The sequence below is a fragment of the Hippichthys cyanospilos genome, chromosome 3 (genome assembly GCF_059441005.1).
Source record: "Hippichthys cyanospilos isolate Australia breed blue-spotted pipefish chromosome 3, RoL_Hcya_1.0, whole genome shotgun sequence".
In the NCBI taxonomy this organism is placed as follows: Eukaryota; Metazoa; Chordata; class Actinopteri; order Syngnathiformes; family Syngnathidae; genus Hippichthys; species Hippichthys cyanospilos.
The window spans coordinates 2,411,560-2,434,182 of record NC_142371.1 but is presented as its reverse complement, the minus strand read 5'-3'; the positions used below and the strand labels follow the sequence as shown (position 1 = coordinate 2,434,182).

Genomic DNA, 22,623 nt, shown 5'->3' with positions numbered 1-22,623 from the left:
CCCGCACTGTCTGCATAGCCTGTTTCCAGCTTTGAAGCTGCTCGAGTGTTTCGACAGCTAACCACTTTCAGATGGGACTGTGGCATTTTATGAGCTGAGTAAAAAGCGATACTTACACATGTGGAAGCTTGGGGTCCCAAAGTGGGGGGGAGGCTCAGAGCAAAGAAAAGGATAACTAAACTCCTCCAGGGTTTCAATTTGAGAGGGGGGGGGGCTTTCATCAATCTTACGGCATGCTATATGAAAATAGAGGGCAGGAAGATGGATATCAATGTTAAAGGCTCATAATGAGAAAACAATGCCGGTAGATTTTTCTAGATTCCAATTGTCGTTTTGAATTTTTTTTCAGTTAGGTTGACAGGAAGTCGAGGGGTTTGAGCCGTGTGTGGTTTTACTCTCCGTGCCTCCAACCTAGCAGGACGTCAGATTCAGGAATGCGGAGTGAGGATGAAATTTCTAAGCATTCGGGGGAACTGTCTGAGTTTTTTTTTTTTTCAAACATCTAAGAATAACAAAGTAGGTTGTTGTAACCTTCCAAAGGGACTGAGTTGGATGCACATTGCATCACAATGTGAACACGAAAAGCTAAAAAAAAAGTAATTGCACACTAAATGCTGCACTTATGGCACTGCTATTTATGTTCTCGACAAGCAACAAAAAAACGTCAGATCTAGACTACGACAGATTTATGACTAACGATGTACTGTGCTGTTTTCCTCCCCCCACCCCCCAAGAATCTAGTGTGAAATATATGTCAGGTCGCAGTCTGAACTCTGTGTAGAGAATCTCAAGTTTCCACCACACTCATTCATAGAAAAACACATTTTTATCTAATAGAGGGGACTCCAGTCCTAAAAATAAATAAGAAGCCTCCATTTACAAATATTTAAAGAGACAACATGTGGGAAAAGTTCACGCGGCCTCAGTTGTCAGTGAGCTCATCGCACGAACAGACATCACTGAAGATGGAGTGTGCGCAATTAGAAATGCCCATAATAACATCTCCACCACCCATCAGTGAAAAAAAGAATATTCCCCTGGATGATCCAGGGATTGTGAAATTAAGTCCACTTGGAAAAGAGCAGTGACTGTCTAAGGAGGGGGCGGGGGACAGGGGTTTATGTGGAAACATACCTTACACACTAAAATGTAATAACCTTTGAGTCTCCCGGTGTTTTACTTGGCCGCGAGACGCAACAAGATCAAACACAGACTTGAATCCAGACGCTTTTGCCAAAAATGTCAGCATTAAGCACCGAGCTCCAGCATCAGGTATTTTCTTTTCCCTGGCAGCAAGCGAGAGTAGAGAGACAGACCGGCGTTAACCCTCAAAGGGCCTGCCCCACCATCCCATCGTCTGCTCTGCCTCCACACAAAGCATGCTGGGAAAATGAGGGCTGCCTGCTGCCATCCACATCCAGTCTAAACATTCACATAGTATAATTTCAAAGTCACCATATGGACTGATATATATGTTCAAATTCCCCATACAAAGCGAGGAACATAAGGAACACCCTGACCTCAACCCCATCAAACACATCTGCAAACAAGGCTCCTAATGTTGTAATTTCAACCACAAAAGCATGAACAAATCCAGAATTCCCAATGGGATAAAATGTCTTTCAGTGATTTCCCAACCACTGTCACATGGCATATTAGTGAGTCGGAAGAAACCATCAAGGTTTCAGCAGGAAATAACCCAATTTCACTTAATTCATCCAATTCCAAAGATAGATAGATAGATTTATTTTTAAGAGCCCAGCCATATAATCCCATGTACTGTACTTACCCACATCTCTTTCAATTTTTTTGCAAGCGTTAGGGTCTAAATTGGCTGGTACTAAATCAAATAAGTAAATTTGTATTTAAGTGATAACAGAATGCATTACTTCAAGTAATTAAGTACCAACGCATCTTTAGGTAGTGAAGTACTAAACTAGTCAATCAGTTTGGGTACCTAAGTACTACAACCTTATGATCATTGATTTCTTTATGTACTAAACTATTACACTCATTGATTAATTAACTAAAGTAATCGATTACTTTAGTACTTAATTTGAAAACGGACATTTTAAACCCTCCTTTAGCCAAACATGAAAAAAAAAACTCTTTAATAAACATAAAAAAGTCTTTGAGATTTAATGAGTGATTGCTCAGAAAATGATCAATTATTTTATTGTTTTGTTCATCGATTTTTGTCAGCTGCCAATAGAGACAAATAATGCAAATAAATCTTCCACTACATGGTAGACGACCTACCTTAGATTTGTGGGTAAAGAAAGACCCCAGGTTGGGTAACACCGAGTCCTATTCTTCGATTTACAGCCCAACTTCGTAAGTTTATGATCAAATGCTAACGTCTTGCGCTGTGAAGCTACACATTGGATACTCTCTGAAGTCCGGAAGCGGCAAACGGAGTAAACATCATGAAAAGAAGCGACAAGACGAAAAGTGACTTCAAAGGGCCACTGACGGCACAGCGAGAAGGCTACGCAACTTAATTCCATGAAGATAACAGCTCTGATAATAATGAAAGCGGGTCTCTTGTCTAAAAATATTCCCTTTGAGCTGGCTGAGAACTTGACGCTGATGAGATCCTTTCATGTTCATGTTCAAGGCACATCTTTTTTTTTTGGTATTATTGCTTAATAGATGGACATTAACATGCAATACATACATGCAGTATGTGTAGAGGAATGCTTTGAATGCTATTTTATTGACCAATGGCTATGCTTTTGCTTTATAGGGAATTAAAATTATCTGTGGGACAACGATAAACACAAAACAGTTGGGTAAAAAAAAAAAAACAACAACACAGGTTGGGTTGTTCTTCACAAAATGACCCATTTTGGGGGGGATTGTTTGTTAATTTTATTTATCTACGTCATTACTTGTATGTTTTCGTAAAGCACAATGTTATTTTTCATTATGAAAATATGCAGAATTATTTATTGAGTGTTGTGGAAAGTAGACTGGAACAGATTTCAGTGGCGTGTGCTACGCAAGATGTTTCAGGAGCTTCAATAAAAAATGTAACATTTTACTACTGATGCACTGAATATTCGGCCATCGAAAATATTTGGCTGAAAAGGGCAAAAAAATGCATTCTTGGGATCTGTCTGAAAGACAATTAAAACCAAAACTGCATTCAAATCCAACTGATGACGATGTCATTGTATGATCCAGCATATATCTCCAGCGTTAGCGATAGCTGCTAACTATGTAAGCAGCGCATTCAAAGTTGCCCATTTCTCAAATCAGCTAGAAAAAAGTCTGTCATTGCTTGAAACATTAATAATGGCAAATGTCTACACAAAGTGGACTTCTTATTAATCTTTAAAATCTGACATATCAAGAATGATGGAGGTAAATTACTCTGATATTTTAATTAAATGAAATCAGAGGTGTATCTCGTCACTAATGTTTAAAAAACATAATCAAATAAGAAGATTTCTGTCTTTGATTCTAGTGGATGGTATGTCAATGAATTAAAGAATGAATAAAATTGCATGTTATATATATTTATTATCTCATTTACCATACAACCTGGAGCACATTAAAATTAGTGCCCTTTAAACAGGAGTTAAAACACTGAACAATACCATATTCAGAACCATAAGATGCAGTTTTATTGGGGCTGTGACTAATCCAGCATTATATCGGCTTGCAACGAAAGTATTAAAGCAGTACCACCTTAGGATTTCTCAACCAATCAGGCGGACATGTTCAGAACTGTTAGGCCTTGACAGAGGTCATCACTCCACCGAGAACTAGTCGAAGTGTCACAGCACTGTGTTTCAGCGTGTTACAATGGAGCTGTGTTGAAAGTATTCCAAAATACCCTCATGGACATGTAATGCTCCAGCAGTGCCTCTTTCCATCAAACACACCGAGTGGGTGAGACTCGCCCTCTGACTCAGAGGCGTCGCGGTGACGCTCATGTGAACGCCAGCAACATGAAAGAACGGCTAAATAAGCATCTCGCGCTGGTGATGAGTGTGGAAGCCGCCCTGGTGATGATGTTTACACTGACGGCGAGGTCTGTATTCGGCAAATGGCGATCAACATAGGAAAAGATAAACGGTGGCAGAAGTGTGGAGTGATGCATATATTGGTTGACTGTCAAACGGAGGAAGGGAAGGTGAGATGAAAAGATGTTCCGTTAAAGGTCAGCGCACCACGGTACGGTTTTCAACGATTATCCTCGATTTGGGTAGGATTAGTGTCTAGGTGGGGTTGCAATAGTCAATTTAGTATAACCGGTGGATGACTTCAATATTGTGCCAAGTGTATCCTTAAGTGAAAAAGCATGATGGGGGATTTTCCACTCAAGTCCAGAAAATCATGTGCTTTTATAAAGTGACTGGCACTTTGAGTTTCTCCTCCTACAGGAGAGCACAATATATCTACCGTGCGTGTTTTTAGGAGTGTGGGTGTAAGCCAGAGTACCTGAAGAAAACCCACACGGGCACGGGGAGAACATGTAAACTCCACACAGAAAGGCCGGAGCCAGAACGGAACTGTGAGGCGGACATGCTAACTACTTGTCCACCATGCAGCCCACTATATCAGTGGTTCTCAAACTGGGGTTAATTTCATTTTATTTTTTATTAAATTGTGGACGTATTCATGACGCTTCAGTAAAGCAATCAATTCAACCAGTTGAATATCCATCCATCCATCCAGTTTCTAGAGCCGCTTATCTAGGGGACGCAGGCTTGCTGGCGCCGATCTCAGCTGGCTTCGGGCAGTAGGCGGAGGACACCCCGAATTGGTTGCCGGCCAATCGCAGGGCACACAGAGACGACCAATTGAATAATTTCTAAAAATTGTAATAATTTTGAAATTTGTCAAAATGCATTTTGTGTCTACAACCGCTTGCTAAAGAGGCGATGAAGCCAGCAAAGCTGAAGTGGCATTTTATTTTTAGAACGCTGTTTTTGACTAAATAATTGACGCAGTTTGTTATAAGGACGCTTGCAAGTTTTATTTTCTAAACTTCGGTATAGCTGAAAAGTGACAAATATACTTCTTGTCAAATTGAATGGGTTGGTGAATAAAAAGGGTTTAAATCATTTGTTGTTGTTGTTTTGTTTCTGCAAACATTTGCATTTGCATTTCATTAGAAAATTTACTCTCCCTGACAAATTTGAGATGCATCTTAATCAGGATAGGTACACCATAACATAATAGTTGTTAACAAAGTAGTGATAATGTTTTGCTTTTTTTTTTTTTAAGTAATTTTCTCTAGAACACGTCATCTAACTTTCAAAACTCTTAATGTGACAAACTCGGGTTTGACCGAAAGTCATTTTTAGAAACTCTTACAACATTACCATCAAGTTTATACTGCTGATCAATCATCATCACTCAAGAGATAAAACCTTGTGGTTTCATATTTTACAGTAGCAAAAATGGAGAATGCCATCCAGTACTTTTGGCTTTACCTTCCAAGACATGTTTGAGAAAAAAGGCAGTTTTACTGCCCGCCAATCAATGAGCTGAAAGTGAGTCAAGCCCCTCCCTCTCTGCGGTTGGTACTACAACAGAAGCGTGCCAAAAAAGTGGTTTATTTTAGTACCATTGAGAGTTGGGAAACTTATGTACAGATCTAAGCCTAACTACACTAAACTGAACCGAACTGAACCAGCGGAGCGAGCGTCTTCCTCCCAAAGTGAGGCAGATGTTGCCCCCCGCCCCCTTCCCTCCGATACCTCTAAAACCCCTCAAATATCTCCCCAAAGAATTCAAAAAAAAAACCTACTACCCTTAAATCCCTACTCCTCCTCCTCTTTTCCTCTTCCACGGCAACCTTCCACCCCCTTCCCACCACAGCCCCTCTCCCCGCTCCAGGATTTTTCAGTACAAACCAGGAACAGATGTCTGCCGGGGCCGTGCTGAAAGACCCCGCTGTTCTGGATGCCAGCCACATGCTTTTCATTCAGAGATGAAGGCTCACAGCTCGCTTTCTTGTGAAGCCATTTTCGGGGGGAAAAAAAGAGAAGGGGTGGAAAAAAAACAGACCATCCAAATGCCTTCAAGACTGTTTAAAAAGAGCTACATATACCAGCGCACCTTTATGTCTCCTCTCTGCCAAGTTCGCAACTCAGGTGGTGCTTTTTGGTGTTTCGTCGCTCCAAATCATGAGCAAAGCGTAAAGTCACGGCGCGTTGCTGATGAGACTCCTTCTTGCAGCCGCATGAGCAGCAGCAACATCTCTCTATTGATATACTGATTATAAACTCAGGTTTGGCGCGGAGATTTGCAAAGGTAATAAATAAGATTTGATAGGAAACTTTTTATGATCTCAATTTAAGCAAATCTATTAGTGTGCGATCAGCTGTTTTGGTCATCTATTTGTCACCGTCCTTTTAACGTACATTGGAACCTCTAGATACAAATTTCATCCGTTCCGGAGTGCAGTTTGTATCCTGAATCATTCTTATGGTGAATCACATTTTACATCAAAATTGCCTAATTAGTTCCAAACTCGAAATAAAAGGCATATTAAATTTCATGATATAGTACCTTACCTTTCAAAAAACGAGATGTTCGGTAGATATCAGACAAATGACGGAAAAAAAATAGCTGTAAATGATCATTTTAATGATCCACATCGCCGGAAAGCTGTTTAATTTGCTTTATTAATTCATATATGTTTGATGGATATTTAAACTCTTTGTTTAAACTCTTAAGTTTAAACCGCCGAGTCTAGTTACCGAGTCTAATTTTTTAAATTAAGTTTTTCAGGTTGTGATTACGTTGGATTTTTGTGTATTAATACTTTCTTCGATTCCAATTTCATGTCCTGTCTGCTTCGGGTCTAACCTCTGATTTTAACATGACAAATTGTGTTATACTGGACTTTATAATAAGGCTTTTAACCCTTTGTGCAGCATTTTGATCATTTTTGGGTCATTTTCCTCAACATAATTCTTGCAATTATTTTAGCCAAGGAAGGGAACATTCCAGTTGTGTGAAAGCTAAGTGGTCGTGACATGTTGAACTTTGACATTTTGTTGCCTCGCAGATAAATTTCAGCAAAATGGTGTCTTTAAATGCTTTCCCTTTGGTGTGAAATGCCTTTGGTGTAAAGATCAAAGGATTAGCCAAAATACCGCACAAAGGTTAAAACAGGTTTGCTTAAAATAGGTTTAAAAAGGTTTGCTTTTCCTTTGTTTTTTGTTTTTTCGTCGTCAGATTTGGATGAAAAAAAATTGAAGTATAAAGAATGAAACTTCAAAATCTTCGAAAAAAAAAATCACGCAATTGTCTCTGTTAGCAGTCGTTGTGGAATAATAATAGCCGGTGCTCAACTGGCTTATATTAGGTATGTATTAGTCAAGGGTGACTGTTCCTCTCCTTAAAACAACAAATTTGACCAGAAATGTATTATTTATTATTGTCAGTACTATTTTAAAAGATGAGAATTTCCGTCCATGGCATTGAATGAGTTAGTAGAAATCATTGTGTTACTTAAATCACTCCCTGTAGAATGAGTAAAGGTTTGATAGCAACAGTATTGAGCAATCTGTGCCCTATGGAACAACGTTGTTAAAAATACAATGAATTCCAAAATAGGCTTTCAAAATACAGAATAAACCATACATTTAAGGGAATGTCAAAAAGAAGAATAAACACTTATTTCTTATTACTGCTTTAAATCCTCTTTTTGCCAATGACATTTATGTGACAGACATTTGGAACATAATCTCAACTGAGCCCCTTATTACTCCAAGTGTATTCATATTAATCTTTTTAAAGTGGAATACCAATGTTTTTTTGGTCGTGGAATGTAAGGGTGTTGACACAGTGACTCCCCACAGGTTAGTCTGCAGCTAGATTTGAGACAAAAGGCGGTGCTGAAAGGCCAAATTAGCCTGTCATTATTGGGGCATCCCAACGAGCCTGTTTGAAGCACTTTGCTTGTGTGCGACAGGGTTTGGACCTTGTTGATATTTCCATAGGTGAAACGCACAGTGAACCCTCACAGGACTCTCCTGAACTCACAAACACACTTCTCCAGACTGACTTAGGAACTTTTAAGCATTCCATAAGTGTAGACTTGCTGATTTCAGTGAAGTGAACCGCACACATTGGTCTTACTTGAAGTGGAGGTGTTTCAGGCATGACCATGCTGGTGTCCACCTCTGCACTCGAAGTGGGATTACGTCCCGGAGGCAACCAGCCAGCCGTCGACTGGAGTCACGCTTTGCCGAAAAACCAATATTTAAACAAGCTTGATCTGCTGTTATTTCTTCCTAAAGCAAAGCCTCGGAAGATTGCCGGGTCAAAATTAAAGCTTTATCAAGAAGCTTTTTTAGGTTTACGCAGACTCGTGTTGGGCACAGGCCATGTTTGTGCTCCTTTTCCCGGCAGTACATCATCCCCTGCCCCCTGCCGCACCACCTCCCCTCCCTCCCCAAGAGGGGGCAGAAGGATTGAGGGGTGAGGGTTTGGAGGTTCCACTGATATCAGAGCCCTTTTATAACTCTCAGCACTGCACTTTGAAGTCAAAGCCAGACAGCTCAGGAATCCTACTCCCCCATTTGACAATGAAGAGGAAGGGGGGTCGGATGGTCACAGCTAAACAGCGTGTTTGGCCAATCTGCTTTCCCTCTATGAAGTCACAAGTAAAGTAATCTGTCCCTGAAGCTAATTAAGCAAGCCACTGCTAAGACAAAACCACCTACTTAGAGCCAGATGTTGAGAGCGTCAATACTGTTTTTTTTCCCAACTGTTTGATCAAAATCTTAAAAGCTGCGGCCTACACTTTTCTTTGCCAAATTTATTTTGCTTATGATGGTGACTCAAGATAATTACATTAAATTCTATATTTAAGATGGCCAATTGAATGCCAGCGTGTGTTTCATCTATCAAAACACCACGTGAGACCTTTTATCAGAGTAGAAGCTATAATACCGGATGTCCTGGAGGTCATTTAATTACAAATATGCCAAACAATGCTTGTCTAAGGCATTTTGCTGTGTATTAAAAAAACAACAAAAAAAGGCTTTGACAATGAGAGTGCAAACTGCACCACCTAGTGCTGTGGATGTGAAATTACACTTCACATAGCAAAAGCAATGCCTCTTCCTCTGTGTCATACATGCACCCCTGGCATTGCATCGTGCCCCCATTATTTGTGAAGGACTGCTATAGATTCATGCATCACACCATGAACAAGTTTGGGATCATAACACAAACATAACAAATATCTTGAGTCACCACACAAAAAAAAAGTAAAATGTGTCAACTTTTAAGCTAGCTTTTAAGTTAGTTAATTTGATATAGCCTAGCACCACTTGTAAGAACATATTCTAAGGCCCGCATTGAATGGACAAAGCTACTGGTGAAATTTTAAATCCATTCATTGAACAAACAGGAACAAACAAAATGCAATAAGCACCAATTGTCGCCAAAGCGCTGGGCAGTTTGGCTAACGGTTAGCCAGTCAACAGCCAGCTGCTAAACTGCAATCACGACAAACTGTACTCTCCTTGGCTGACTGACACCTACATCACTCACTAGGTAGTCCTTATCTTTTGAAGCCACACACACACTCAAAGTCAGGTAAATTGCAGCAACAACAATAATACCTGCGCCTCACATGCATATTTCTTTCATGTAGTACAAAAAAAATACATTTTTGACAAATACCTGTCATATTACCGCTGCTTCTTTGCCTTGAAACAAAAGCCACATAATCTAATAATCACATTTCAAAAAATCTAACCACCAGTAATCACTTTAAAATTTAAAGTATGTAGCGCTGCACTACATAAGTTCCGACTTTGTTATGCAGGGACAGTAAAACACCCCTGAGGGATCTTTACATCAACAAACTCCAACTGCAGCCTCATTTAAAACCTTAATGTAACATATGAGCAGGCGGACCCATTACCAATATCATATTTATCTATCTATACACACACACACACACACACACACACACACATATACACTACATGCTCATTTTAAGTTCGTATTTCATAGACGGTTATGTTAGAGACTTTTTTGATATATTTTCCCAAACAAACCCTCATCTTTTTGCCAGATTCAGGCGACAGCTGACATGCATAAAGATGGAAAAGGGGCTGAATATGCAGATGTGGTTGCAAGGAGGGAATGAAAACGCATGGAAAAAGGATTATTCCGACTTTACCACTGACACTATAGTACATGTGGTCACATACATACTGTATGATGGCATATTCAGCCATGCCTTCTCATTTGCTCCTATTAAGGTTTCTGTGAAATATACAAGTAGATACCTATCAATTTTCCAGCCTTTGATAATGCCAGTAACTGATGGTAGCAAATGCATCAGGGTGTTGAGCATGATATATGTGCAGGTGGGAAGCACCTACTCATAAAAGTCTTTTGCTTTTGGTGGTTTCCCCCTAGGGTGAGTGTGAACTCCAGTGCCCCTTTCATTTGCAACCAGTGGGTGGATAATAACCTGATTTAATCTCTACCTCTTGCACTATTACAACACCCGCCTCACCTATCCCCACATGTAAAACAATTTGCGGCCACATCAAAAGGAACTGAAGTGTTGTCGTTTGATGCTCTTGATTGGCAGCTACACTATAAAATGGGAGAAACTGAAGCGGGGATGCCAGCGCACTCCACTTGGAATAAAATGCTACTTTTCCATCCACTGTGTACACTATGTGTGCCTTTTTAATCCTAACCAGGGAGTGGGGGGGTGGGGGGTGGCAGACGTGTCAGAAAGAACAACAAGACACTTTGCACGGGTCTTCACGCGTGCTCGTCAATACACTTCGCCTCCTCCTTAAAAGTCAAGGAGTGCTCATCTCCTCTTACAGGGTGTGCGTTTGCGTGTGTGTGTTGGGGGGGCGGGGGGGGGGGGGGGGGGGTCACAGCTCCGAGCAGACAACTTTGAAGTGCCTGCCACACTCATCCTATCAATGAACACACGCAGCCACACACGCTCACACATGCAGCATTCTTGAAAGGAAGGTTTCTCAAACTTTCCCTTTTAGACCAAAATTGTTTTTCACTCAACTTGAGAAACATATCACTATACATTGACAATGAATTGCATGTACAAGCTATACATAAATGAACATAGAGGACATGCATCAAAAATCAATCTCCATGAAATTGTAACGTGTGCTTTTTACTTGGTACCTTATACTCGAAGGATGCCCCACCCAATATAAAATAACCCAATTTGGACCTCAACCCGGTGTCTACGAAAACAGGACATACGTATATACACATACATACGAAAGATCCATCCATCGATCGATACAGACAGACAGATAAGATTAGATTCAATTTGATAGGTTTAGGGGCATTTATTGAAAGTGTTCAATTGGATTTACCTGTGTGCTTATCCTGTTTCGTAAAGTGCATGTTTTCTTGAAATCTGCATGTATTTCATGTTGTGAACAACAGTAAGTACAACGCAAGTGCTGTTGTATGAGATTTATACTTGCCCCTTTACGTGATGGACTTTAACGCCAATACCTTTCAGTATATGACCATTAAGAGTGACTTTTTCATGCTAACAAAAACTACAAAATTACATACAAATCAAATATACACTATACCTGCATATTCTTCGTTTTGTGGTCCATCCCGCCATAGCGCTCAGATTCATCCATCCCCCTTCGGAGGAAAGCGTTCACAACAAAACTGTCCCCTGGAAGATTAAAAAAACCAAAAACAAAAATATGAAACAATCAAAGATTCACCATTATGAACAAGATTGCTAAATAATTTTTATGCACTTGTCCAATGAACTAACCTTCTGGGTTCTCTCGGCGCTTGCACGCTTTGGATCATGCAAAACAGACACCTTTGTTAGTTAATGCTTTAAAAGCTTGATGTTTAAATGGTGCACCATGAATACATTGAAAATGAATAAAAACATCTTACCGTGTTTGGATTGTAGTTTTCCCATTCTTGAGTCCCGCGTCTGTGGATCAATAAAACGTTACCGAGTAAGTCCGAAGTGCCTCAATTCAGCGTGGTCACATCGTGCTGTGGCCGAACTCCAACTTTATCCAAAGTCCGACAGTTAAAAGACTCGAACATGAAGAAAGTACGAGCGTCCTCTAATAACAAGCCGAAGTCGTCAAAAGTGATGGTGGGAGAGCATTTATCTGCACGTCTCTCCTCTCATTCCATCCCAGTCAGACTGGAAGTGGAGAGGCTGGCAAGTAGCGCCCACAAGGCACGCTTGTATGCGTGTCAAGTTTGACATTACAAAAGCTTAAGTGCATCCGATTAAGCCTTTAAAAACAAAAGCATAAACGGTATGCACAAGTGATTGTTTTTACATGGGATGGTGAAGATAGATTACATCTATCCATCCATCCACAGTAATCACAGAAACAATTTCATTTGCTTGACCAGAAAATTATTATTAATTTATTACGATGTTATATTCTTTTATCTATCTACACCAGTGATACGTCTAGTGACATGCAGAGGAGCTGAAATGTTCGTCTCCACTCACCCATCAGAGATTGTAAATGCCTTATTGCGTATTAGCAGTTCGAATAATTTAGATAAAATGAATTTTTTAAGGTATATGTTGAGTCCCTGTGATACCAAAACTAATTTGGAAATGAATTGACTCAACTTCCGGTATATTTTAGCTTGCCCATCCAGCAAGCTTTATCTTTTCACGTGTGCAAAAGGCAATAATTGTGCAAAGTAATGAAATGAAAAAGATAGTTACATCATTTCAAAGCTTTTCAAAAACTAATTTGCAGGAAACTTCGCTGTGTTCAGGATTAATCAATTACAGTACATAAAAAGTCTTGTTATATTAGATTCAACACATGCCCGCTACTATTCAATGTGCCTCTGATTGACCATAAAGTTCAAATGTTCAAGTAGGCTTTCCATAACATTTTTGTTAAATCTTGCAGCACAAGCCTTGGTCTGAAATTTAGTTCATTTTAATATCTCAAAAGATGGGATTCGAGCAGGGATGTGTTTGTTAACTCGGTTACAAAGAACATTAAATGGTCATTTAAACTGTAGAATGTGCACAACAAAACTGGCCCAAATTGAGGCTTTTTTTCCCCCCCTGCAATTGATTTCCGTGAACTAAAACAATTTTTGAGTTTAAGGAGCGTGCAGCACATGTGCTAAAGATAAACTGCTGTTTGTAGAGGAGAACCTGGAAGAACTCGCTGTACTTTGAACGTTCTTCACTTCAAAAGCTGCTCCTCACTTTTATGGTTTGTTTCTGTTGGCGGGTGTTAAAATAGAGTCTGGCTGTAGAACACACGCGCCCTAATGTTATGACTACGTAAGGTCCATCGCTTTTTTTCCACCCATGAACTCATTAATGTGTATTTTGTACACACCACACTCCTGCACTGTATATTCCAAATGAGTGGACACGCTTACAGGTGGTTCTTAGTTAATGACATTTCTAGGTTTCAAACGCCAAAAAAATGGTTTGCACAACCATGTGAGAATACATCATCATCATAAGATTTTTTCTTTGTTAGCACTCTTAATTTACGCTTAAGTACAAGTATGTGTTAGCCCTACTTAAGCACTGTACAGTATTTATGTAGGTTAGTGAAACGTTACAGTGCACAAACATACTTAGAGAGTTAACACAGAGGTCCCCTGTTATTTGAAATGTGAGTTAAGCAAGGAGTTCTAAAACTTTTCGAGTTCCCCTTCAAGTAGCATTTCTTAAATGGGGGCGCAAGTACCCCCGGAGCGTACGAGTACTTTAGGGGATACGATAGATTTATTGCAGGTACCCGCACATCTAATTTAATGCTTTTTCAAGTCATGACAAGAACAGTAGTTTTCCTTTCAAATTAAGAGCAAAGTAATTGCTAAACTGTGTTGGAGTGACTCGTGTGCAAAATGTTGTACGCCTTAAGTTAAGTTTTATGCAGGTGAGCATTGCTCATCAGAGATGCAATATTATGGCGGACGACAGATATAAAAGATGATTTGACATGATTTATCTTCTGGAGTTGCTGAATAAAATAAGCACGGAAATAGCACAAAATACATACAAATACGGTAGTCTACAGAAAGACTGTGCAAATTAGACACAATTCCTAGGTAGTTGTGCACTTGCTCTCCTGGCTTTTCGTTTCTCTGCAAAAAGTGGCTAGCGTATTTGATTCCCAGGCGACATTTTTTTTTTCCACAATTTTTGCGGTATAACGAGAAAGGAGTCTGGCGGAAGTCAATCATGCTGAACTTTGCCTAAGGCTGTGCAGACTGCAGTGTAAATACAACCTAAAAAACTACTGACCCAAGTTTGTACTTTCAACCCGAGAATATTTGACCGACATACTGTGATTTATTGCCCAGTGTTTTGCAGACCAGGACCCTAGCTTGAGAAGCGCCGATTTAAGCGCTGGCCCACGGTCATGACATTATGAGCCATGGACTGATACACAAGCGCCTTTATTATCTTAACAGTGTCGTTCAATGCGCGCACCTATCCCACTTCCCGTGCGTGAGAATGTTGCTGGATGGCGTCGATGGAAGCTCTCAGACAGAGGACCTTCTCATGTATGCCGCCGCTGCTCGGATTAATGTAGGCATTTGCATATGGCATTGATGTCAGCCTTCACTCATCCCACCTCGCCTAATTATTCACATAGCCCGGCTCACAGGATGCAGGCTGCATCCTCCTCGCGTGATTCTCTTCCCTGCGCTACATCACACACTTTCCTTGAAGGGATCACAAGCGCGTGGAAAAACGCCGGAATGCAAGGAAAGAGCGGCCTGGGACCAGAAGCCGGAAACTCGAGATGTAGAGGACATGTTTCACACAATTCTATCGCCAGTGTTTGCGTGACATCAACAACGTCATAGTACGCACATACCAAGGAGATTGGGAAGAATTAGGATTAGTGCATCCCCCCCCCCCCCGATTTAAAAAAAAAAGGGGGGGGGCTGATTGATGATAATATCATTGCGGATCTCTATAATATGCAACAAAAAGTATTGATGAACATTTGCCAATCACAGATTGGTGGCAGAGTGGTTAGCACGTCCACCTTTCGTTTCAGAGTCTGATTCTGGCTTCAGACTTCCTATGTGGAGTTTGCTTGTTCTACCCGTGCCCTTATAGGTTTTCTCCGGGTTCTTCCCATATTTCCAAAAACATGCACAGTAGGTATATTGCGCATTCCAAATTGTCCTTAGGTGTGTTTGTGAGTGTGAATGCTTGTTTGTCTCTGTTTGCCCTGTGATTGGCTGGCAACCACTTCAGGGTGTGCCCCATCCACTGCCGACCGACAGCTGGGATAGGTTCCAGCAAGCCAGCAACCCTAGTGAGGATAAATGGTTCAGAAAATGGACGATTTTCACGTAAAAATCACCCGATCCTAATCAGTGTCCAACTATCGATTGTGGAAACCGCTTAACCTCACAAGGGTCACAAGTCAAAATTGATCGATTATTAGAATTATCATCTCATTGATTGTCAAATTAATTTACAACTACTTTAAAACAATAACAATGTAAAAACATGTATGTTGTCTTTATTTTTACTCGCACAATAAATACATCCAAAAAGACATTTTTCCACTTGATATCACCTGCTCAAGGATCAAGTAGCAACCAATCACAGCTCAGCTGCTTACTGGGTTTGTTCATTTGCTATTTGCAAGCTGAGCTGTGATTGGTTGTTACCTGAGCCTTGAATACAAGAGATGTCATTTTCAGTTGACAACAAACGCCAGAATCTTTTTAAAGGTTTTAATTGTACATGAAAATTGATAGACAAAATATTCACTTTCCACAGCTGAAAATGGTTGATTAAGTCGAGTATGTCTGTAATTATGGAACAATCATTTAGAGCAGTGGTCCAAACTATGACCCTATCTAAGTATTGATTTTGAGCTTGAACTGCTATTTTATTCACCATCAAAGGGCACTCTCAACTGGTAAATGCAATCAGGCATTGTACTGTTGTGTTGTTCAGTATTCTAGGAATCCAAATGTGTTGGTTGAAATTATGTTTGTGCAGCTCTTATTTCTAAATGCTCAGGTATGTATGTTATGTTGGTGTGTTGTGCTGCTTTCATTTCTAAACATGCAGGTATGTATAGTCTGTGTTGAAGGCAGGATGTTGCTGTAACCAAGCAGTTTGGGGAAAAAAAATCAAATAAGAACAAAATTTTTAAAAAAAATAAGTGGTTTATAGTCCTGTGCAGCCTATACATGACAAAATTAAAATTTCTGGCGGATGTTTATCTTAAAATCTGGAGCATTTTATAGTGTGAAAAATACAGCATTAAAGAATATTTCACAGTGCAGCCCAACTGGAGTCTGTATTTGCAAGTATATCAATCAAAAATTATACCAATAGAATAATGCAGTTTTTTTTACTATTGTATAATCATTTGACACTTCATACAGTGTCATCTCCATTACAACAATTTAATAGCGTTTGCATTTGAAACTTTTCCCTATCCTGTTCCTTAACCTTCAATCCAAGACTTGTTTTCGAATGTTTATAGGCTCCAACAGTCATGTTAATGAACAGAACAACATACCATTGAAAAACAGTTGTCTAATCTAGTTTGGAAACCACAACAAAACGATTTTTTTCATACATGTTTAACACAAGCATGCCATAGAATCTGTCTACATGCATCAATATTGGCAAATGCATTAGTATCCCATTGCTTTTAGTGACTTACCTGAAACATTAGACTTTTGTTTGTTTTGTTTGGGCTTCTATGTCATTGAATAGTGAGTTCAGAAAAAAAAGACGTTTGGAACAATAACACGGAGGCTTTTGACTTGTCTTGTTCCTCTCGCTTGATCACTCTTTGACAGCTACTTTCAGAAGAACGCAATTTCCAGACAGAGCAATTATGGTTTTATTTACTGTAGCCATTCCAGTAGTATTTCTTCATCTTCATTTTTCTCACTTAACAAGCATGAGTCCTTGTGACATGAAGGAGTTTTGAGCATGTAGAGAATCCAATCCAAGATTTTTTTTTTTAAATCCCAGCTTTGAGATACATCTATGATTAGAGTACAAAAACCACGGTTTGATCCTAATAACAGACTTGGGATCGTGGTGCAGCGTGTCAAGTGTTTTTAGTGTGGCAACCTGAGCTAAGATGTTCCTAAGGTGACACTGGTGCGATTGTGTGGGGAATGAAGATTAACTTTTTGTGTGTTCTGCAGAAACCTTTGAAGTTGCGTGGAGGGGGGGGGGGGGTGTTGGCCAACAAACAAAGGGCCCATTGTCTGCACGCTGCAGCTGACATGCAAAGAAGCCGAGTATTCACAGAATGTGAGACATGTTCCTATGAACAATGCCACCACTGATCTCTTCATATAAACACTTCTTATGACTGATACGTATCAGGAGCCCTGTGACAGTTGTGTGTTCGGGTCAAGGCGGCAGCAAGCACCAGACAAGCCTCGAATGCCACTTTGGGTCACACTGTCTGAACTCATTCTGACAATTTACAAGTCTGGAAAATCCTTGAAGCAAGTGTTTTACTAGGCAAACTTGGTAAACGTTCATCAGTGTGCTATTAGAACAACTAGTATTTGACTGAAAAAGGAAAAACGTGTATTCTAGTGGGAACAGACCAAAAGCAGCTAAGGATATTTGTAAATAGCATTGAGGCGCCATCTAGCGACAAAACATTTCACTGCCGCTGCATAAACAAAGTTTATTTTACGTATGTACAACAGCAACAAGAGAGCGCATATTTGTTCGCATAAATATGGATGAAACGTCCATCTTCAAAAACTATGTTTTTTTTTCCAGATGAAACATTGAACATTTTCTTCCTGTGCTGCTTATAATATGACTATATCCATGACACATCAGGGGATCTGAACCTTCACTTGTGAATTCAAATGACTAAAGTCTGCATAGAAGAAAGAGTTTGGTTCTTACCAGTGCCAACATGCACGTTTCAAAGGTATGAACAGCACCAGCATAAGATGTCATGTGGCACACACGCCGTTTTTGCCGTGAGACAAACGAGTACCCACTGTATAGACTAAATCTTACTATCGGACATTTTAAACACTTCCCAACTAGAAGAGAAACCATTTGATCTGTAAATATAAAGTCAGCTTTTTTCTTTAGAACGATACATTTCTGTGGCTGAATCAAATGGCGTAAACAGTCAGCACCTGAACTGAAGCTTGGAGACTTCAAATGTGTCAGATACCATTTACGAGGTTAGCTTTTTCCTCCTTCTGCTTATCCACCGCCTGGTCCATGGCCTTTAGAAACTTTTCCAGACTCACTCTAGGTGTCTGTAGAAAAAAACAGCACCATCAAAAAAACACACACACAATTCTTCCCAGTTTATTCGTGTTTGAATCAAAATGCTTACTTTTACAAAGATTGCGTGAGCTAGAAAAGGTAATTTCCTAAGTGCTCTTCCGCTCAAACCCTTGCTTTTTCTGGGGAACAAAACGCACACACACACACACAAATAAAACGTTTTGAAGGACAGCGCATAACTGGCCGAAGATGCATCATGGGAAAGTGTACTCACAGGGAGATGTTCCACAATGTCAGACTGTACTCAGATACATCACTCTTAGCAAAACCCATGGTCTCCAGCTCTGAGATGGTGAAGAGCTGCTGCCTTGGGTAAATTATTTGACACTAGACACACAAGGGAATCATTATCACCACACAAATTCACAATAGTCGCTTTCATCTAGGAGTGACTCCTCTTACCTTCATAAGCTCCTCAAGGCAGGAGAGAAAGATGTTGTAGATACCCTTCTCAGACGGGGGTTCGATGTATTGCTTGATGTCCGCTCTGTCTACAAAGGCCAAGTCGATCTTTTCAGTCACATTGGAGGTAGTTAGGATCACCACGTTGGAATGTCTAAAACAAGAACCTGGAAGTTAGCGTCATACCGAACAACACTGTTGCGGGAGGTTGTAAAATGGGGAAAAGATGTTTCAAACTTTTTGATTTGGTCCAGCTGAGTGAGGACAGCATTGACGACGCGGATAGCGTCGGATGGTTCGGTACCCGCCTGGCATGCGTTTCTTGCAGCTGTTAGGCTCTCCACCTACCATCAACGACACATGACAAACTGGCCCTGAACTGCATGGATGGTGTTTGTTTTATTGGTTGCAATCAGAGCAGCATTAATGGTTTAACTAGATTTGCCTTAAAAAGGAGCTCTTGCACAATATCCATCCAGTTATCAGAGAAAACGGTGGACTTATAGAGTTGGACCGCCAAAGTTTAACCCTAATACAACAAGATTGATTAAAATACATAACACTCAAATGAAGATCCAAAACATTCTTCTTGACAAGACGTTGGTCAATATATTTTCTGACAGTCATTGGAAACTAAATTACATTGAATGGAACCCGACTGCATTCAAAATAATATGCAATTAATCCCAAGAAAAACTTTGTTAGACGTGATTTTCTACATAGACTGTATGTACTTATTTTGGAAACACAAATTTTTGACAGAACTTTGATGCATTGCAATGGCTGTCTATTCTTGATAAGGACTAACTAAGTGTTTTATTTACCTCATCAATCAGAACAAATACAAGAGCATCTTTGTCATCAATAAGCTGCTGAATCTTCTGAAACATCTTTGTGACCAGTTTGCCGCTCTGCAGCAAAGACATGTAGTTAGACATGTAAATATGAAGGATTCCGGTCCACAGAAATCTAGAAAGAGTTCATTTACCTCAGAGAACCACTTTGAGAACAAGCTGTGGCTGTTTATCTCAACAAACTGTCCATACGTGTACCTGCATGGAGAGGGAGGAGAGTATGCGCGGGAGAAAAAAAAACAAAACAAAACAGCATGTGCGTTTGAAGCCGAGGCGGTTCAATTAACTGAAGGTCTTCTCACCGACTTGACAGTCTGATTGACAGCTTCTGGGCAAGAGCTTTGCACAAGGATGTTTTCCCGGTGCCTGGAGGCCCTGGATGTGTGAACACAGAGACATTTTGACTTCTGCGTTACAGCAAGACGTAAAAACAATTGGAGTATTGTTCTTTCATTTGTTACCGTGGAGCAGCACAACACGATTCCACGAAATCAGGTTGCTGTCGACGTTTTTGTCCGAAAAGAAAATTGTTGTTTTGACATAATCCAGTAGCTGCAGGAGAATCAGAGAAAATTACCTTTGCTTGAATTTGCGTGTAAAGATGGCATAAAAATTATAGCATGTTCACAGATGACTGATATGACTGCTAATTTCATTGACAGGGCAGATTACTTACGGTAATTACCTCGGAGAAAAATACAAGTAGTTTACCTGAGTTTTGACCCCACTGTCATACACCAGACTCTCCCAAATACCATGGAACTCAGCTGTGAGGAAACAAGGAGAAAATAACAATTTAACTGGTTGGACTATCATTGATCACGGCTTCAAAGTTTACAGTTTAATAAGTGTGACTACTAATGTACTCAGTACTCAGGCAGGCCCTTTTACATTGGCTGTAAAAGCTATTTGGCATAAATAGTGACATGAAAGCGGTAGCAGAGTCATTCAGGTAATATTTCACCATCAGAGGCAGGTGGGAAAGTGAGTGAGTGTGTCTGGGTATTTTGAAAATCTCAATTTCGCGTAGCATTCCTCTTATATGGCGCCCACTGGTGTTCACACTAAGCCACCACATAGTAACTGAAATCTTTTAGTTCAGGCTACTGTACAGTACTGTATATGGTTGATTAATTTGATAATTTCGTTATATGTCCATGTCCAATTAATTCACTTTAAAACACATTTGGCCACTTGCTGTGAACTGAAACATCTGAGACATCTTTTGTTTTATTTTTTGTTTTGTTTTAGTCTAATTTTTCCCAAATGGGTTTTTTTGAGTTTTTCCTCCCTCTTTTGGGAGCTTTGTTCAGGGGATGCTGTAGGGTATTTATGATGTTCTGTGTGATTCTATCATTTCTTTACTTGTAAAGCCCTTTGAGACTGTGGTGATTCAAGGCTTTACAAATAAACTTTACTTTTTTTTTTTGTATTCCCTTCTCAATGCTGGACTTTGTTTTTGGAGTGCCATTGTGTCACCCTAATTCTTATTCCACAAACACAGTATTAATTAGAGTACATTTTTTTAAATCCTTGATAATTGGCTGGCTACTTATTGAAGTTGAGCGGGGCCCTTATATTACCATAAATGTATTATGTTGACAACCATCAGGTCAGTTTAGGTGAGGCTTCTAAAAGCATGATAACAATTAAAGTTTGATTATGCATCTATTCATATTTTTATTTCATGTTTGCTGCTTTGTTTTCATTTTGTCTTTCTCCAAATTGAAGTATAACTACATCAGACTTTAAACTCTGTGTTCTCATTTGCATGTCTGACATCACCTGCTGGAAGCAACCAGTGGGTAGCCGCTGAGAGCTCCTCATCCTCCTCCAAACTGAGTGTACTCGGCCCATTCTCATTCAATGTAAAGATGTGGAGGGAAATTGTGCAGCTTGTCAAATCGAGGAGCTTAACATGTATTGAAACAAGAAAAATAAAAGATCCACACAAGTAATCATCAAGTGGTTATTGTGTGTGTGTGTGTGTGTGTGTGTGTGTGTGTGTGTGTGTGTGTGTGTGGGGGGGGGGGGGGGGGGGGTCTACCTGTGATGGCATCTCCTCTCGGCCAACTATAGCCACAGATTCCACATGAGTTTGCAAGAAGCCTTCATCAAACTCTGTCCACTTGAAGTTCCCAAACACCATGTTGTGTCGATTTAGCAGAGCCTGGACATGCATCTTCACCTCAGGCAGTTTAGCTGTACTATAATATCAACAAGTCAACAATATATCTGTGGTCAAGCTATCAGCATAGTAATTGTGGTTACGTGAGAACAATATTACTATACAAATTTTGCAGTGAAACTAAACGATCTAGTCAAGTTACTCGAATTCAAGTTAGTTATAAGTTCATCAGTGAACCTTATAAGGACTTCTAACTTTTCATACTAAGAAATGAGCCGAATTCAATGTGCAAGCACTGGGCGACAGAGGCGAGCAAAAAGGGATTTTTAAAATAGAGTAGTGTCTACAACATTGAATTTTATTTTAAAAAAATAATTATATTATGGTGACAGGCAGAGATAGTGGTGGTATTACTTTTACTACTTAAAGGCGTTGTTGTAGCCCTCTTGATAAAAAAAAAAACAAGCACATGGAAGGGGGTGAAGGGGGAAAAAGAGCAACAAAAATTGTATGACCATCGCCTACCTTTGGGATTTAATGTGGACTTCCAAATCGATGGTTTCTCTGGTTCTCGCGTCCATGTCGTCAATTTCCATTCCTGATGACAGTAAAACATAATGGGAAAACAAACAAACAAACAAAAAAATTCTAAGCCTTCCCGCCTGTCGTTACCGGAATTTATAAATATATATATTATTCTCGTCGTTTTATTTCGGTTGGCACAGTAAGGTAGCTAGCTAGGGTAAGTTAGCACGAAAGCCAAGTCAATAATAAAATGTTTTTCGAAAAGTGTCATTGTATCTATGAAACCTAACGTTAACTTTATGTAAAAATGATACGTACCAAAATGTACTTACAGAGCCCACTCTGACACTTTATCAAAATGAAAAGACCAAAATCGAATTCAGCGCGCTGCTTTTTGAACCGGAAATAATAAA

At 39.9% G+C, this 22,623-nt stretch overlaps 2 protein-coding genes across 4 annotated transcripts in view; both read right to left on the bottom strand.

Annotated features, from left to right (window-relative positions):
* The window catches only part of LOC148425418 (protein naked cuticle homolog 2-like), a 36,742-nt gene extending 24,578 nt beyond the window's left edge, over positions 1-12,164 (bottom strand). Inside the window, exons 1-3 of one of the 2 annotated variants that reach the window (XM_088410790.1) lie at positions 11,911-12,164; positions 11,780-11,806; positions 11,583-11,674 (exon numbers count right to left, since the gene is read on the bottom strand). In XM_088410790.1, the coding sequence (XP_088266916.1) occupies positions 11,583-11,674; positions 11,780-11,806; positions 11,911-11,935 (144 nt within the window). In that variant the 5' untranslated portion in view covers positions 11,936-12,164. Of the gene's footprint in view, positions 1-2,259; positions 2,403-11,582; positions 11,675-11,779; positions 11,807-11,910 lie in introns of those variants that run through there. The other variant, XM_088410791.1, reaches the window with a different exon arrangement.
* A 5,315-nt stretch (positions 12,165-17,479) lies between these two features.
* LOC148425417 (pachytene checkpoint protein 2 homolog) lies at positions 17,480-22,621 on the bottom strand. Of its 2 annotated transcripts, none has more exons than XM_088410728.1 (14): positions 22,529-22,621; positions 22,211-22,283; positions 21,605-21,764; positions 21,343-21,469; positions 20,269-20,324; positions 20,019-20,109; positions 19,860-19,932; positions 19,692-19,755; positions 19,528-19,614; positions 18,941-19,047; positions 18,704-18,857; positions 18,516-18,628; positions 18,351-18,420; positions 17,480-18,270 (listed from the first exon to the last, which is right to left on the bottom strand). In XM_088410728.1, the coding sequence occupies exons 2-14, from the start codon at positions 22,279-22,281 to the stop codon at positions 18,175-18,177; spliced, it is 1,269 nt and encodes a 422-aa protein (XP_088266854.1). In that variant the 5' UTR covers positions 22,282-22,283; positions 22,529-22,621; the 3' UTR covers positions 17,480-18,174. The 2 variants fall into 2 exon arrangements, with proteins under 2 accessions (XP_088266854.1, XP_088266855.1); XM_088410729.1 differs by having other exon boundaries at positions 22,543-22,614.
* Positions 22,622-22,623: the final 2 nt, after the last annotated feature.

Coding starts and splice junctions, on each gene's coding strand:
- LOC148425417 (XM_088410728.1), bottom strand. CDS start 22,281: ATGGAAATTGACGACATGGACGCGAGAACCAGAGAAACCATCGATTTG. Junction 20,110..20,268: donor ACAGTGGGGTCAAAACTCAG/GTAAACTACTTG, acceptor ATTCTCCTGCAG/CTACTGGATTATGTCAAAAC. Junction 19,615..19,691: donor TCTCAAAGTGGTTCTCTGAG/GTAAATGAACTC, acceptor TCTTTGCTGCAG/AGCGGCAAACTGGTCACAAA.